This window comes from Dermacentor albipictus, chromosome 2 (genome assembly GCF_038994185.2).
Source record: "Dermacentor albipictus isolate Rhodes 1998 colony chromosome 2, USDA_Dalb.pri_finalv2, whole genome shotgun sequence".
Taxonomy (NCBI): Eukaryota; Metazoa; Arthropoda; class Arachnida; order Ixodida; family Ixodidae; genus Dermacentor; species Dermacentor albipictus.
Window position 1 is genome coordinate 19,002,449 of NC_091822.1, and position 16,987 is coordinate 19,019,435.

General features: G+C 45.7%; 1 protein-coding gene across 2 annotated transcripts in view; it reads right to left on the reverse strand.

Annotated features, from left to right (window-relative positions):
- The window catches only part of LOC135918462 (DIS3-like exonuclease 2), a 266,232-nt gene that overhangs the window by 79,247 nt on the left and 169,998 nt on the right, over positions 1 to 16,987 (reverse strand). For both annotated transcript variants that reach the window (XM_065452101.2, XM_070533505.1), the window contains one exon: positions 8,030 to 8,174. In XM_065452101.2, the coding sequence (XP_065308173.2) occupies positions 8,030 to 8,174 (145 nt within the window). The remainder of the gene's footprint in view (positions 1 to 8,029; positions 8,175 to 16,987) is intronic.

Genomic DNA, 16,987 nt, shown 5'->3' on the forward strand with positions numbered 1-16,987 from the left:
GTCAGAAGAAAATTTTCAATAAATCGACCTCTCGCGTGGCACTGCGAGTCTCCCCACATCGTTTTATGGGCATTAAAATCACCCTTGCTTGGGGGTCCGGAAGATGTAGGGGGTCCGGAAGGTGATCAATGATGTTATAGAAATTGCTTTTGCTGAGATGATAGTTAGGAGGTATGTGTACAGAACACACAGTGACGAGATTATTAAAAATGATTGCCCGAACTGACGCCACTTCAGCATCTGAATGGCGACGTGTCAGCAAGCTACAGACTTGTTGGTTGCTATTGCTACACAGCCGGAGGTGTTAGCCTCGCCGCGGTCTTTTCGGAAGATGGTGTAGTTGCAAAGAAAGTTAGTGTTTGTAGGTTTCAGATGTGTCTTTTGAACACACAGCAACCTTCGTTTATGTCTGTGGCATCACCATCAGCTCATTGCGTGTGGGCCGAACATCCACCGGAAGCTGTTGTGTCACTGCGCCCTGACGCATCACATTGGCAATAGTGTTCTTGGGCAGGTAGAATCCCCGTCTGCATGCCTCCTTGAAACTTATGTTTTTCCCTTACTTTAGTTGTTACAATTTTCTTTTCTTTTTTCCAGGATGGGCATGACTGTAAGTGCGCAGCGTGCTCACCATCACAGTTCACATAGTGCAGAGAGTTCTCTCAAAATTCAGAGATGTGTTCATGGGCACTGCATTTTGCACCAGTTTGGTGGCCTCAGCAGCTCTGCGAGCTGTGGCCAAAACACTGGCATTTTAAATATCTGAGGGGATTTGGTACGTATGGCCTAATGCGAAGCTTGATGTACCAGGCCTCAATGCACTCGAGCAGGACACTTGAGCCGAAGGTGAGTATAAGGTGCTTGGACTGGATTTCTTTGCCGTCCCGCCTCATCATAATTCTTCTGACATTGATAACATTTTGCTCACTGAAGCCCTACAAGAGTTCAGATTGAGTCAGCTCGACCAAATCATCATCCAAGACAATGCCGCGAGTGGGGTTCATGGTACGGTGTGGGGTTATTGTTATTTCGGCCTCCCCAAATGATACTAGTTTGGGCAATTTCTCATAATTGCTTGTGATCGTGGAGCTCGAAGAGGAGATTAGCACTTGGAAACCTTGAAGCCTCATAACCTGGACGAAAAACTTAAGTCAAAGACTTTGAAACAAGGAACGGTCAAATGCTTTGCACTGGCTTGTCTGGTTTTTCTGAGTGAATTACACGGAAACGGGGAAATTGTGGACTTAGCGTCTGAAAAACTGGAAGGCATCTTCAGTGCGCCCTTGTTTCTGAGGGCAATCAGACAGCTTAGGGAAAGCATTCTCCATAAGTGTAGATGGGGTTTTCGGCAGTGATGCCAACCACCCACCATGAAGCCCAACAGGGGGACACGACAGAAGTTCCTGCAAGGAAAGACTTGCCAGTGCCAGCTGTACATCACTGCTATAACCAAATACAGCATAATCAAGACTGGCTAGCCACACAAGGTCAACCATTGGTGTCGGGAAACTCGGAAGTGAGAAGTAAACAGAGGACAAGAAAGATTAAAAGGCGAGAGAGAAAGACGAAGATCAAATAGGAGGACAGGAAAAGGCGACTGCTGATTTCCTCCAGGTGGGTCAGTCTGCAGGTGCCGTCTATGTGAAGCAGAGACCAAAGAGGTGTGTTGCCTTTGCCTTAAAGGTCTGAACACCCGGAATTAGCTCCACCTCCAGGATCTCCCTTTCACCAAATACGGCTAAGCCACGCACGGCTACGCGCGAGAGTCCAACCCTCATTCGCTAGGGAACGTGGTGTCACAACACACCAAACGACTGCTGACGCCGCCGCCCCTGCGAGGTAATTTGAACTTGACCAATTGGTACACAAGCACCTGACCCCAACAAGTACCCCGATAGCGAACACTTTAGTCACAGCGTCTGTTTCAGCGGAACCTAGGGGACAGTGAATGGATCAAGCATATGTCAACGCTCATCAAAAACGCCTACTATCGGCACACACTAAGAAGATTTTCAATCAATAACTGTAGCTCACAATGTTTTATTTACTTAATTCTAATGCGAACCTTTCCAGTTTTTCTTTTAAAGAAAATTAGGCCAAAAATTGCCTGCACCATGCAGTTGGTCACGAAAATTAAAACCACCTTCGTAACAATCGCATACTCTGCTGCATAACAGTTGTGTACTGCAGCAAAGTTGACTAAAAACCATGTGGCGAAGCTAATTTAAGAAAAAAAAAGAGCACAATTGTGCAACAATCTTGTTAAAAAATAAGGTGCGCATTAGATTTCTATTTTCATCAGCAGCTTTAATGTGATTTCTACGGCAGTTTACTATTTTGGACACATACATAGTGGGCAGCATTTGATTTGGAGGCCTGCTAGAATAGGGCAAATACTGCCAAATTATTCAGCGGTGTGTTTTAGCATTTTTTCATCTCGTTTAATTCGATCCACCAGACAATTTGATCAATTTTGTCGGTTTCATCAGGGCTGAATTAACGGAAGTCGAATGTACGAGCTTACATGGTGCGCTTTCTGCCTTCTCCATTTGCCCTCAATGCCCTCCATTCTGAAGAAGCGCTGGTGGTGACAGAGTGGTGATGCCCGGTATAAAAAGTTACGGCGAGCAAAGTATGTTGCAGCACCTCGTATGAGGCACCCCGGTGAGGTATTTATGCCAAGCGGAAGCGACTGCCAGGTGGGGGGCATGCCACGTGGCGCGTGCTGTCCTGCATGGACGATGGGAGGCAAATCTAGCTTGGAGAGTGCTCAATACGAAGTTCAGTATGAAGCATGCCTAGCTAGGAGCAGCAACAGCGCAGTGGCGTGTGTCCCTTATAGATGCTAACCGCCATTCCTCGCAAGGCACGGCAGGCACAGCGTACGTGTAATCTGGGCCTAAGTTTTGTATAGTTAGAGGCTAGTTGAGTGTCCCACGCTAATCCAAATAAGCAAGACCCGGCGGCTATGACACTGATAAGCAATCGTGTCCGAGTTTTATTCCTATGGGGGCAGACGACTGTCGGTTCATGCTTCTTGATTGATGTCGGCTATTGGCCAATAGCAGCTGTCTATGGAAATCATGATGAAACAGGCGTGGAGAAAGCTTCTTTTGAAACGAGAGCGTGAGAAAAAGGCGACTGCACACTCCCCTTCCGAGCCCCATGCACTGCGCTTGAGTGCAAAATTTGGCCGAGATTTTCAAAGCAGCATGTGCTATCCGCAGAATGTGCTTTTTCACAAAGCTTGAGGGGTGGTTCAGGAGGCTTTTAATTCTGTCATGAGAAGGCAGACGATATTGATACAATTATCTAGTGGGTTCAATTAAACAAGAAGCAGAAATAAACACTAAAAAACACTACTGATACAGTTAGCACTATTCTCCTGAATGTCAACTGCCATTATCAAGAACATTGTCCAGCGGTTTCCCAAAATGCACCTGACTAAAACTTTAAAATGGCAGCTGAGGTGGAAAATGTTTTCTTTAAACACTAAAGCAAAACAAAACAAAAAAGTTATGCACTGTCCTTGCAATCTGTGCTCTACGTGGAACAAGGCAGGCTATGTTATAACACTCTCTCAGTCATGATATGAAGTGCCTAAGTTGCACAAGAGACCCTACGTTTTTCACTTCCAGGGGGCACAGAAAAATAACTAAATGAAATTTTGATGAACTAAAAATATATTAGAAAACTAGAGCTTATAGGAGCTGTCCGAGCACCTGACAGCCACACAACACGTCGGCATTCTTGCAACAGCTCAAGCTGTATGTGAAACGAGAAAGCATGCCGAGAGAGACACTCATCAACTTGCACGTTTCAGCAAGCGATGCACCTGGGCACAACTGAGAAATCAGCTGTCGTGTACGGTTCCGGGCCTTTCACCATATCTGCTCACTACCTCTCACCACCAGGTACATGCTTCGTCTGCTTAGGCGCTATGTAAAAACTGCTCATAAGAAAATTAGGCAATTACTAGCCCTGCAGCTTTGCCAAGATTACATTGGTAGTATACTCTACACATTTATAGCCAATTTATCCCAAGTGAAGTGTTTAATTTCGAATAAGCTCGACGACACGGAAGACTACGATCCTCAGGCGATCACTTTCAGAGATAGTTTCATTTTTGTGACACGCTTGTCCCGGCACTGAACTCCTCAAAGTACACGGCCAACAGCACTCTTGGCATTGTGCGATGACTGAATTTGCCCAAGCGACAGAAACATTTGTTGGGGACGCATTCGGTGCTGACTCACACAAAATTTTTTGCAAGTGAGACTATCTCTGGCATTGGTGGCTCAGGAATACAACCCAAGAAATGCTCTGCCTCCTTCTCGGATAAGTGAAGAGAACTTGTTTCCGAATTGTGATTCCTTGAATAAAGGTACTATGTTTTTTTATGTTCATCTTGTGTTTATCCCGCCTTACTTATTTTTTTTTTTTTCGCGTGACTGGAAAGTCGACCCATGCATTACAATCATGTTGCATATAAATAACCACGGTACTTTCTCGTATTTGGGCCGTAAATGCAGAGTAAAGGTTCTTGCAACTTGCGAAGTTTGGTGTTTGGCTTTGTTTTAACATTAGATGTTTCTTTTAACTGCGCAAAAAATGAGGACACATGGAAGAAACACACACCACACCACAAGCACAGTTTAGTAGGACATTCTGGTGGGCTAGTTGGTTCATAGCTTTAGATTTTTCTTTTAGCTGCGCGAAAAACGGGGACACACGAAATAAACATGCACCACACTACAAACACAGCTTTTTTTTTAGTAGGACGTTCTGGCAGGCTAGTTCGTTCATAGCTTCAAGACGTTCTTTTAAAGAGCAACTCTGGCGATTTTTTGATGTCCACTGATGTTAATAAAATCTTCAATACGTGTTCATTTTTTGCATTCTGATTATCTGTGCCAAACTATATGGCTGCAAGTAATTTAGTTTCCTGAGAATGAATTTTAAAGATTGGCTGCGTTTCCGACTCATGACTTTCTACTGGCCACCCTGTGCTCATGACGTCTGAGACTACACCCCGCTGTCACTGCAATCGTCGTTTAAATCACTGCTGTCTTGTTCGGAAACTTTGTAAAAGCTGCCTGTGTCATCAGGAGCCATCATCAGCTTCACTTCTTTGGTGTTAGCACCACGTGTACTGCATGTTTAGCATGCATTCTGCGTGTTTACATTTTGGTAGCAGGATCGGACATCAATGACTCATCGTGACGATACACAACACAGCAGCCTGTTTTGGTTTCAGTATCTTGTTTATTGGCTATTTAATATTACTGATGAAGTTCTAAGCAAATTGAACCACCTTACCGGTGACAGGACTGTCAATGCCATGTGAAAATGACAATATCTTAATATGGTTAAAACGATGTTGGAATTGCCCTTTAACTGTGCGAAAAACGAGGACACACACAAGAAACACATACCAAACAACGAGCGCAGTTATTTTAGTAGGACATTCTGGCGGGCTAGTTGGTTCACAGCTTTAGATTTTTCTTTTAACTGCGCAAGAAACGAGGTCACACGCAAGAAACACACACCACACCATGAGCGCAGTTTTTTTACTAGGAGATTCTGGTGGGCTAGTTGGTTCATAACTTTGAGTGTTGTGGGAATCGCACGGTTCCTCAGTCCACGCCAGCACACCCCAGTACTGGTTGGCCGCACCCAAGAGTGCCCAGCTGAGCCTTGAACCATCTTTATGCTCACGAGTCAATTTGTCCTCTACTTCGACAGCTGGCTCCGATGCCGGAGTTCCGATGAAGCGGGTGGCTCTGATAAAGATGATGACAAGGTTGCTATACTGCACCTCCCTCTGCGAAGCCGGTGATGGAACTGGCCTACAGTGGCTTGTAGCAACAGCACCACACCCCTGGTGGTGGGCAAACCTTGCAGACTGCAGCACCGAACAACGATCAGTGGAGCAGGCAACATTCGAGTCACCAAGGTCTTCCAGGAACCCCCAAGGCCCTAAACCTGGCTGGCTTTGCGGACGTAAGCTTCGCAAAGAAGCAGAAGACCAGGTGATGGAGCCTCTGAGTTGTCGAGGTCTTGCAGAAACCAGAAGGCCCTAAACCATACCCAGAGGCGCACCTGGTCTGGTCTTCCTCCTTAACCTCGTTCTGATGAGTGCACGCGGCAGGTTGCCAAGAGTAACAGCTGCCTGCTCACTGCCATTCCACCGCACCATGCTGTTAACAGGAAGGGAAGATCGCAGATGATGATGATCCGTCGCTCGAACAGTGCTGCTTCCACTATCGTTGGCAACTGACCTCAAGCACCCATGACATTCTCATCCTAGCCGTCGTTAAACTACTTTTATTCGGAATCATTGTCCTTGTCATCTTCGCTGCGGTTGTCACTGGTTGGGGCTGAGGAACTGTGCCGGAATCCGACACTTCACCCTCCTCGGGCTCCAATGAGGACAATGCGCCGCTCTTGTTCTTGGCTCTGCTACCTGATGAGTGGTTCTTCTGAGCCGTTTTCTCCGACAGCTTGCCTTTGCATGCCTTGGCGGCTCCCTTACCTTCAACAGTCCCCTTGTCGTCTCTTTCCAACGAATGGCTGGACACGGCCGCGCCGCTGGGTTTGGAACCACGCGTGGTCTCCGTGCTTCGACAACTTGTTGCACTGATGCAGTAACCGTGCCGGCAGGTCCCTTCTCCAATGGTGGTGCCCGGAGCTTCAGCAGCATGCAGGAGACCACAACGCCCCCAAGCCAGACCCTATGACGGTGAAAGAGGAAGAGTCGGCAAAAACACCCCTCAGCGAATGCCAGAGCTGCAGCTCGCGCCACAGAGATGGTCACGCACCAGGCCAGGCAGGCATAGCTACTGGCTGTGGAATGCGGGCACCGCACGCTTTCTCCATGAGCATGGTCCGTCCCAGAACGCAGCCAGTGCCCCACGTTGGGCGCCAACTGCCCAGTCCCTCAGTCCACGCCAGCAGGCCCGTCCTGGTCGGACGCACCCAAGAGCACCTAGCCGAGCCTTGAACCACTGCTAGTGCTCACAAGTCACTTTGTCCTCTATTTCTTCAACTTCGGGCTCCGATGCCGGAGTTCCGATGATGCCCGTTGCTCCGATGATGATGATGATGATGGCAGAGTTCCCATAACGTTTAGATGTTAAAAGAAATGTCTAAAGCTATGAACCAACTAGCCCGTTAGAATGTCGCACTATTTCTTAACACAATGCAGTCAATCTTTACAGGTAAAAAATTAACATGGCCGGAACAGAAGCCATTTAAATTCATGACATCATGGTGAGCTGGTGCGAGCTCTTCAAGATGGCACTGGTTTATTGTTAATGAAAAAATATTTTTGAGGGACATCTCCCCTTAAATGGCATTTCTTGATCTTACAGTTTTACAGGGAACAGTGCTGTGAACTAACCAACCAATAATTTTATTTATAATCACCACTGGCTGCTACTTATGATTCACACCACATCGGTCAGTCGTTTGAAACGTTGTGCCTGATACGATTCAGAAAGGTGTGGAAACCGCGCTCGGTCATGCTTTCTGAATAATGATGCCGAAGTTGAATTAATTTCTAGGTACTAATACAAAATTATTTCCCCAGGACCAAAAAGGCCATTGCGCACACGTTTAAGCTCGCGGCACACACCAACAAAAGAAAAGCCACAGTCGCCCAGTCGCAGCAGGCGAAGGCCTGTACGTTTCTGCACTTTTGTCCTCGATTTGATCGCTGCACTGAGAGCGCTAGCGTCGCGCTACACTCACACTTCAAGAACTGGCGCTGCACTGGCACGACACTTTCCTGAACTAGTGCAAAAAGTGCAGCCAAATCGAGGAGACCTACCGGTTCCACTTCAAATACAGCACTAACATGGTGATGATCAGCAACTTCTGAAAACAGTTGCAGGTGATTGATGCTACTCCCGTATGTTAAATTTGGAGCTTCCTATGCATTTCACGATGAGTGCAGACATAACTGTCAAACTTAGCATGCTCATTTCAATGATAGACTGATACACACTTCAGGAAAATTTTCACTAACCTCAGGCACTTTCCAATCGGAGCTCACCCCGAGGTCATCTAGGATGTCTGGTGGGAAATCTTGGTGGTCCACATCGTACGACTCGAGCATGGCATTCGTCTCAACAGCAAGGCTGCCTGCGGGGCCGAGCAGACGACGAATCTTCCTGCACGAGGGCAACATGGTGCCATGCATACAGAACTGGCTCTCTCGCTTGCATATCTAACACCCTTATAGGCAGTGCTGCTTTCATTTATTTTGACAAACAGGCGTGGATGGTGATTTGTTTGCAAAGTTTAGCAAAGTGCAATGTTGGGCTATCTGGTGCAAAGCTGTCAATGTGCATGGCAAAAAAATGAAAGTGTGAACTGAAACAGAGTGCTAACCTAGGCCTGTTGGTAGATGTTGCATAAAAAAAATTAGTAACTGCGCAAGACACAGGACATACAGAAGGAAATGGACTAGTTGATAGTCAGCCCTTTGTTAGTTCCCATCTGTATGTCCTGGGTTTTGCATTGTTATACTCGTTTTTGATGTAAGTGTGAAGACACGCAGAGAAAGAGTGTCCCTTTCGTCTGTCTTTTCTTTTCTACTTCCTCTCACTCTTTCTGCCACTAACACTGATGACCATTTTCGAAGTTACAAGCATCTACAATAATTTAAATACTACCCAGAAGTGGATGGCAAGTCTGAAGTTTTTTTATTGAGCAGGGCATTTTAAATACATGAGACCTTTCACGGTATCATCAAATCAAATTGGCAGCCATAGGTGCATCAACCATGTTGCTCTGTGACCAATTGAGGTCTCGTAAACTGCGCACAATGTGAATCACATTCTAAAGTGGTGTGTGGGAAATGCAGTGGTGGTACTTCAAGTTTAGGATTTGGAGCAATTTTTGGAGCAGAAAAAATGTCATTCTGGAGCAGTTTAGGAACAGCCACACCAGAATTTTGGAGCAGTTTCGGAGCAAAAAGAAATTGATCTTTCTGGAACACTTGGGGTAGTACAATAGTAATCTGTAGCCATTCGGCAAAGCTTGTTATTACTGTGCAATCAGTAAGTGCTGCTCAACATTGAAGCAAGACACAAAGCCAACAGCAACCAAAGCTTGTCTCCCCACAGATGGTATATCATGCACATTATGTTGCAAGCATTTTAATTTGGGTAGGCAGGGAACTTAATTTTGTGGACAATTAAGTAAAATTTTGTAGGCTAACGAGAACAAAGATATGCACCTAAATTTCTAAATAGCACTAAAGGCCTGCCAGTACACTATTAGGCGTATCGGTGCTCATACTGTGATAGCAGATGGTGGATCCATGCGTGTATAATTAAAGGAAACATGCTATCTCCTGTGACAACTGGCCCTTCCAACTTTTGATAGGCTTCACCGCGTAACGCTACTGTACCGGGGCGAAGCTGGCTTTCGGCGATTTGCAACGCGCTATGCTTTCCGCGCCATTGCTAACAGTGGCGAATTGTGTCAATGCACAGAACAAACAAAACCGAACAGCAAGAAGCCCGATGGCGAACGTTGAAGTAGCTACGCCTAGCGTTGCCGCAGCGTGGCTATGGCTGCCAGCGGATCTGCGCGCGAGAGCGTCGGCTCGAGGTAGCGAGATAATCAAGATGGCGGTGATGGTGGCTTCGATTAATGCCGTTTCGGACCTGCGGTCATGGCAAAAAGTCAAGAAAATCAGACGGTGAAGGTTCTTTTTTTTGTGTGTCCGATCGAAGTTTCAGACGTTCTTGTACATCGACTCTAGGGGTACATGGCAGTGCTGCGAATGCGTCCAAATTTTCAGGCTTGTCTGAAAAATCGGGCGTCCAGAAAATCAGTCATTGACTCATATAGTGGAGTGGTTGTATGACCCTACTGAAAACGTTGCATTGCTGTGAAAACGAGAAAATACCGCACTTTTAAGCAAGCGGCGCAAATGACACTTGAGTGGGTGCAGCCAGGAGCAGGCAAGTCAAATTGTAGCAAAATGGTGCAGTTGGACCGCAACTCGAAGTGTAGTGCGCAAAAACAGTCAACCGCATCAGCTTGCCCTGAATTTGGTTAATATTGTCACGAGCCTTCAGAAGTGCTCTTTGGGTTTTAATAAATTGCAGAGCAGCTGGCTCTTGGAAAGTGCGCATTTTCTCACGAGCAGGGAAAACATGCTGTCTTTGTTCTTCTGGGCTCGACCCACTCTTGCCCTCGACCCACTACCTACATGTGGCAATATGTAAAACACAGTCATGGCTGTGCAATGAAGACCTTTAGGAAAAATGTAGGGTGTCACAGGTACACACAAGCTACAACACCGTAGTGTTTTATCTGCCGTCCTCTTTTCTTTTTTAAAGTAAGGAACAAATAAAGTTTAATTCAATACTTGTGCAAATTCAGTTTGCTATTGAGGTACCAGCAAATATCCTCCTGGTTCGTTCCACACTGCATTCACAGCTATCACCCCCAACCCTACTGCAATAAGCATGTTCATTTGTTTCAAAGCACGTGGGGTACAATGATGTTGGAAGAGTACTGCACGCTTATGATTCATGATAACCCCAACGCGCCAATGTTTGCTGCTGCAGGTTGTGTGAAGCAAGTGTCCCATTCAACTCTGATGGCATCATATTCCGGCGGCACCCAAAAGCTCCAGAGTTCATTGTGGTTTTCTGTCGTAATCTAAAAATGTAAAAAAAACCCTAAGCACTTCGAGTTGTGCATGCGAAAGCATTAATGTTGAATTGAATGTCACTGAGCGGTCCTTTGATTTATGAACTCCTCGCAGGCAAGCCTGTCAAGACACTTAGCACATTTTGATTTGGCTTTACCGAGACGCAGTTAGAATGCAGGTGAGAGCTTGCACGGACAAGGAATGCACTGATAACACAGACTTCCGAGGGTGAGGGCATCATAGCATCGTGGCAGTGCTCTCTCCTCTCATATAACACCTGGCACGCCGGTGTTCCCTCTCACCTACTCTGCTCTGTCGAGGCGTGCACGTGACGTGGTCAATGGCAATTTAGGCCACTACAGATGCCCGATGCCAGATTTTTCACTCAAGTAGCCATTTGACGCTTTCACATCGAAACACCATGCATTAAGAAAATGATGACGTGTGTCCAGGGTTGGCCGCACACACCCCACCTCTACTCGTGTCGGCGTCTCCCACAACAATTTCAACATGGAGTGGGCACGTCAACACTTCCTGCAAAGTGCCTTGCTCGAAGAAGAAGCTGCCGAGTGAGGCCGAATTCAAGGAGTGCAAATGCAAGCTTGCCGAAAATGCAAGAATGATGATGTTCCTCTCGGGCTGCTCATGCCCCACAACTTCGGCACACGCCGGTTCACGCACGCTTCACATTACATGAGTATCAACTACCAGTTGAGTCTGTCAAATCTTTTACTGACTTTGGATGGTACACTTTCGCGGTGCAAACATTCTTTTCTCGCATTTTTTAAATATTGTATGAACGCGGGTCTACTGTACGTGCTTCCAATGAATATCACACATACACCTTTTCAAAGGGCGGGGAGGACAGGGTGCACGGTGGCGAGTGCTCCTCTCTCCTTTGCGCGAGCTGGTGCGGCACTGCTTGAATGTGCTGCCGTCGCATGCTGCGGAACGATTTGGAGATGTTTTAGCTCATTGTCCGGGAAATTCCCGTGATGTCAGTTAATAAAAGGTCATCGGGGAGTCCCTGTGTATAGCCTTTCGGTACAGCAGTAACTACAATATGCAGAGATTTTCTCTTGGGTGTGCCAACAAGCAACGTGCCTCCTCAGTCGCATTCTGTGCATGTGTTGTGTACCCCTACATATACTCGTGTGAATGAATGAATGTGTGATGTTTAGTGGCGCAAGGGCCAGGTATAACCAAAGAGTGCTATGCCAGTGTTAATGAGTTCACAGTGGATAGATGTCCTGTGTAGTTGCTGTGACGTGGCTGTAAAGGGGCCTAAAAGAGTTGCTGTAAATTGCGCAAAATCTATGTGTAATAACATTATGGCAATGACTAATGACATGTACTATGAGCATTAAAATGCATTGTGGAAGAATGATGCAATATACAAAATATGTGAAATGCTAAAATTGGCTAAAGCACTACTGCCTCACAAGAGCCCTTGAAACACAAGTACATAAAGGAATGTGCCATACAAAACAACTATCATAGTGGCATCCTCTGGAAAGAGGATGCGCTACAAATTTAATGGGCTTATATAAGATGTAGCTCAACATCATTCAAGAAAGCAACGACTGCTTTGCTCTTAAAAAGCGGTTCTTTATCAAGAAACATAGCCGGATGAAGAGGGACACAATAGCGGTATGCTATAAGAAAATGTTTCTTCCTGTCTTCTTTGGCTCCCCGACACTCCAAGAAGACGTGGAGGGCAATCAGCCTGTCACCACATCTACCACAGGTTGGAGGTTCGTTACCCATCAAGAGGAAGGTATGAGTGCCAAATGTGTGTCCTATTCCGAGTCTAGTGAATAGGAGATCTGTTCGTGTTTTTGTACAGTTGGGGGCCAGAAACCTAATTTCGGTTTACCCACTTGAAGCTTATTGCTCATTTCAGCATGCCACAAGCATTGCCAGTGGCTTTGCAGTTTGTTTCGTAGGAAGGGCTTCATGTCTGTCGCAGGGACTGCAGCAGAACGAATACCTTGCGATGCTATTGGTTGGCGATTTCGTTCGCAAGCACATTTCCTTCTATTCCTCTATGGCCAGGAAACCAGCATATCACTACATGTCTACGAGATAAATAAACATTGTACAAGATTGAGTAAAGATCAATAAAAACAGGATTTGTATGCTTTTATAAAGACATTAACGCTTTTACAAGACTTACCGAGTCTGTGAATATGATTGCTCTGTCAAGTTTTAATTTCTTTACATGTTTTACCACAGACAGTAGTGCACAGGCTTCTGCAGCGAAGACAATTGCTAGGGGGTTCAATACGTCAGATTTATAAAAAGAGGGACTAACAGCACCGTAAGATACCCCAGCATGTGATTTTGATGCATCTATGTAGAATGCAGGGCAGGAGTACTTCGATTGAAGTTCATGGAAATGCATAGCGATTTCGAGCTCAGGAACGTGTTTGTGACCTTTACAAACAAAAGTCACATTTTATCACCTGCTACTCCCAAGGCGGCAATAGCTTAGCTGGAGGCATTAGGCAATGTACAAGAATTGGGATATCCATTTCTTCGCCAAGTTCTCTCACATGCAGTGAGAAAGGTAGTCTCATAGAGGGTCTATTAAGAAAAAGTGTTGCATACATAAAGTATTTAATGGTTGTGGAGCAGGGATGTTCCTGATTGGAGTGCACTTTGAGAAAATAGGTGAAGCTGATGTATGTTCTCTGAAAATTGAGTGACCACTCATTTGGCTCTACATATAGGCTTTCAACAGGGCTTGTTTTGAATGCACCATTGGCCAGCCAGATACCTAGATGGTGGACAGGATCATCCTTAGCGCGCTCAGGGGCGGCCTGGTGATATACCACGGCACAACAGTCCAATCATGATCGAATTAGGCTCCTTTAAAGATTCAATAAACACTTTCTATCGCTACCCCATATTGTGTGGGATAGGAATTTAAGTTCATTGTTTTTAGACATTCCGCTTTAATATATTTTATATGTGAAATGAAAGTAAGCCTGGAGTAAATTATAACACCTAGAAATTTGTCCTCTTTATTCAAAGGTATTCGTTGCCTATACATTTCGACAGTGCGATGCGCAGCAAGCCCTTTCTTCCTGGTGAAAAGAACACAAGAGCTTTTGTTGGGGTTCACTTTGAACCCGTTTTCGTCTGTCCACTTAGAAACTTTGTTCAAGCACTGTTGTACTTGTCTCTCACAGACTGTTAGGTTACAGTATTTGAAACCTACTTGTCTGTCGTCTACGTAGACGGAATGAAATATAGATGGCGGTAATGGTGTACGAAGTGTGTTAATTTTAACGACAAAGAGCGTGCAACTCAGTACGCCTCCCTGGGGTACCCCTGTTTTCTGTATGAATGCATGCGACAGTGCATTACCTATTTTCACCTGAAATGTACGGCTGTGTAGGTAGCTTTCGATAATGTTTAACGTATTGCCGCGGATGCCCAGCATCGACAGGTCACACAGGATTCTGTAATGCCAAGTTGTATCGTACACCTTTTCCATATCGAGAAACACGGATAAGAAAGATTGCTTATGTACAAAAGCATTGCGAATGTTTGCTTCAATGCGTACAAGGTGGTCGGTTGTAGACCGTCCTATTCTAAAACCACACTGATATCGATCAAGAATAGTGTTTGATTCATGAAAGTGTAGGAGTCGACGGTTTATAATTTTTTCGAAAAGTTTGCAAATACAACTTGTGAGGGTAATTGGGCAGTAACTTGTTACTAATGTGGGGTCTTTGCCTTGTTTCAGAATCGAAACAACAACAGCTTCTTTCAATGCGGTAGGGAGGTACCCCACAGCCCACATAGCGTTAAAAGTGTGAGTAGGGTTATTTGAGTATCACTGGGGAGGTGTTTAATCATGTCGTACATGATCCTGTCAGGTCCAGGTGCAGAGCTCTGATGTGCAGTCAAGAAGGCTCTCAACGCAGCAGTGTTAAAAGGCAGGTTATAGGCTTCGTTCTGTCTGCATTTATGGTCAATGGCCTTGCATTCTGCTACTTGTTTGTGCTTTAGGAATGCCTCGGAATAATGGTTAGAACTGGAAACGTGCTGAAAGAGTTCACCAAGAGCGTCAGCTTGGTCTTCCAAGCTGTTCGCTTCATCGTTCGCTAGGGGCCCCCCCCAACGGATGAATTTCTTGTCTCTTTAGTTTTTTCAGCCCATCCCATACTTTAGCCTCTTGAGTATACAAATTTATACCTGAAAGAAACCTCTGCCAACTTGCCCTCTTTGCCTGTTGTTGCACCTTTCTTCTCTGGGATTTAACCACTTTAAATTCTATTAGATTTTCGGCTGCAGGGCATTCACGTAGTTTGCGCCAAGCTTTATTTTCTCTCTTCTGTGCCTCTCTACAATTGTCATTTCACCAGGGGACCCGTCTTTTGAATGGGGTGCCACTTGTTTAAGGAATGAACCTTTCAGTGGTGTCAATGATACAAGTGGTAAGGCATGAAACAGCATGATCTATACTAAAACTATTTATAAAATCTTGTGACAAGGAGGTGGATTCCTTAAAAGCTTCCCAGTCAGCTGAGGCGCTTCCAGCATGGGACATGTGGAGAGAAACCATGTTGGGTTACTAAGTTCAGCATTACTGGGAAGTGATCACTCCCAAATAGATGTTTAGTTACACGCCAGTCTAAATCAAGGAAGACAGAAGGGGAGCCGATCGCCAGGTCTATTGACGAGTATGAATTATGGTGAGGACATAATACGTTGGTTCCTTCTTATTGAAGAGGCACACACCAGAGTTTAAAAGGAAGTTTTCAATGAGTCGACCTCTCGTGTCACATAGTGAGTCTCCCCACATTGTGTCATGAGCGTTAAAACCTCCCATGAGTATGTAAGGCTCGGGAAGCTGATCAATGAGGTTATAAACGACTTTTTTTAGATTATAGTTTGGGAGTATATAAATGATGCATAGAGTGACCAACTTATTAAAAAGAATGGCCCAAATCAACATTGCCTCAATGTGCGTCTGAAGGGTGACGTGTTGGTAAACTACGAACTTGCCGACTACTAATGCTACACCGCCGGAGGCGTTAGTTTTGTCGCGGTTTTTCCAAAAGCTAGTGTAATTTCGAAGAAAGTTTTTGTTCGTAGGTTTCAGACGTGTCTCTTGAACACACAGCAACTTTGGATTGTGTTTCTGTAGGAGTTCTCTAATATCGTCAAGGTTATGAATGAGCCCTCTAACATTCCATTGTAGTATTTCTGTCTCCATTATGATAAAAGTCCTATGTGCTGTGTGTTCAAGAGACGAAGATTAGCTCACGGGCCTTTTCCAGGTGCTGTGACGCGAGCATTGTATTTTTCAGAGCGATCGCAAGAATCTTGCCGCTCTTTAGGCACTGGTGGCGCCGTCTGGCTCGTGGTTGTGTGTCCATCGCCTCTTGTGAGGCGCTGGACATGCTCTCTTCTGAGCACTGTGCTTGACCTGAACGCCTCAACACTTTGGAAGAGACCTTTGAGGCCACCAGCCCGGAGGTTGATGGCTCCTTCTGCTGGGGCGGCAGAACAGCGCTAACTGCAGCCGCCAAAGGGGCAGATGGCGTCACCATCACTGTGTGGGGGCCGAACAGCTACCGGGAGCCGCTGTGGAACCATCCCCTGACACACCACTTCGGCAAAGCTGTTTGTTGGCAGGTATGTCACCCGCCTACAAGCTTCTTTGAATATAATACGTGGCTCGAGGCTTCTCGATAAGCGGTGAAACCTTTTTTTCCTTTTTCTTACTTTTTTTTCACACCAGTTCTAAGTGCTGTTCAAATTCGCCGAAAATACATTGTGTACCTGGGCACGTTCAAGGCCGCATGCATGCGCGAGATTCGGGAACCATGATGTTAGCACAACTGAGAATTGACATTATATTGTGCAACCTATGACGATCAGCAAAACCCACCAATGGCGGATAAATTAACGGATCTCTTAGGAATGTAGGGCCCCCCGGGGCCATACCTCTCAGTGATAAGGTAGCCTCGCCACATACGGGATTATTTAGCAGCTATGTCAGACACTCAGTTGCCATAGTCCAAAGTTCGACTCCGTCTATGTTTTTTTGGTTTGTTTTGTTTTGATCTGACAATAGTGGGCTTGAATTTCACCTCCTCCAGTGCACTACATCTGCAGGCTGTTGGATCTCTTTGGACGAAGGCTCATCCCTAGCGCTGCCACCAGTTGTTGCATTTCGAGACGATTCCAATCGCTGTCCCCCAGATTTTTGGACCTTGCCGTTGGGTGCGGGAGTTGGCCGAGGTTGAGGAGGATGTTGAGATGAAAACTGGAGGTTTATTTACATTATTTACA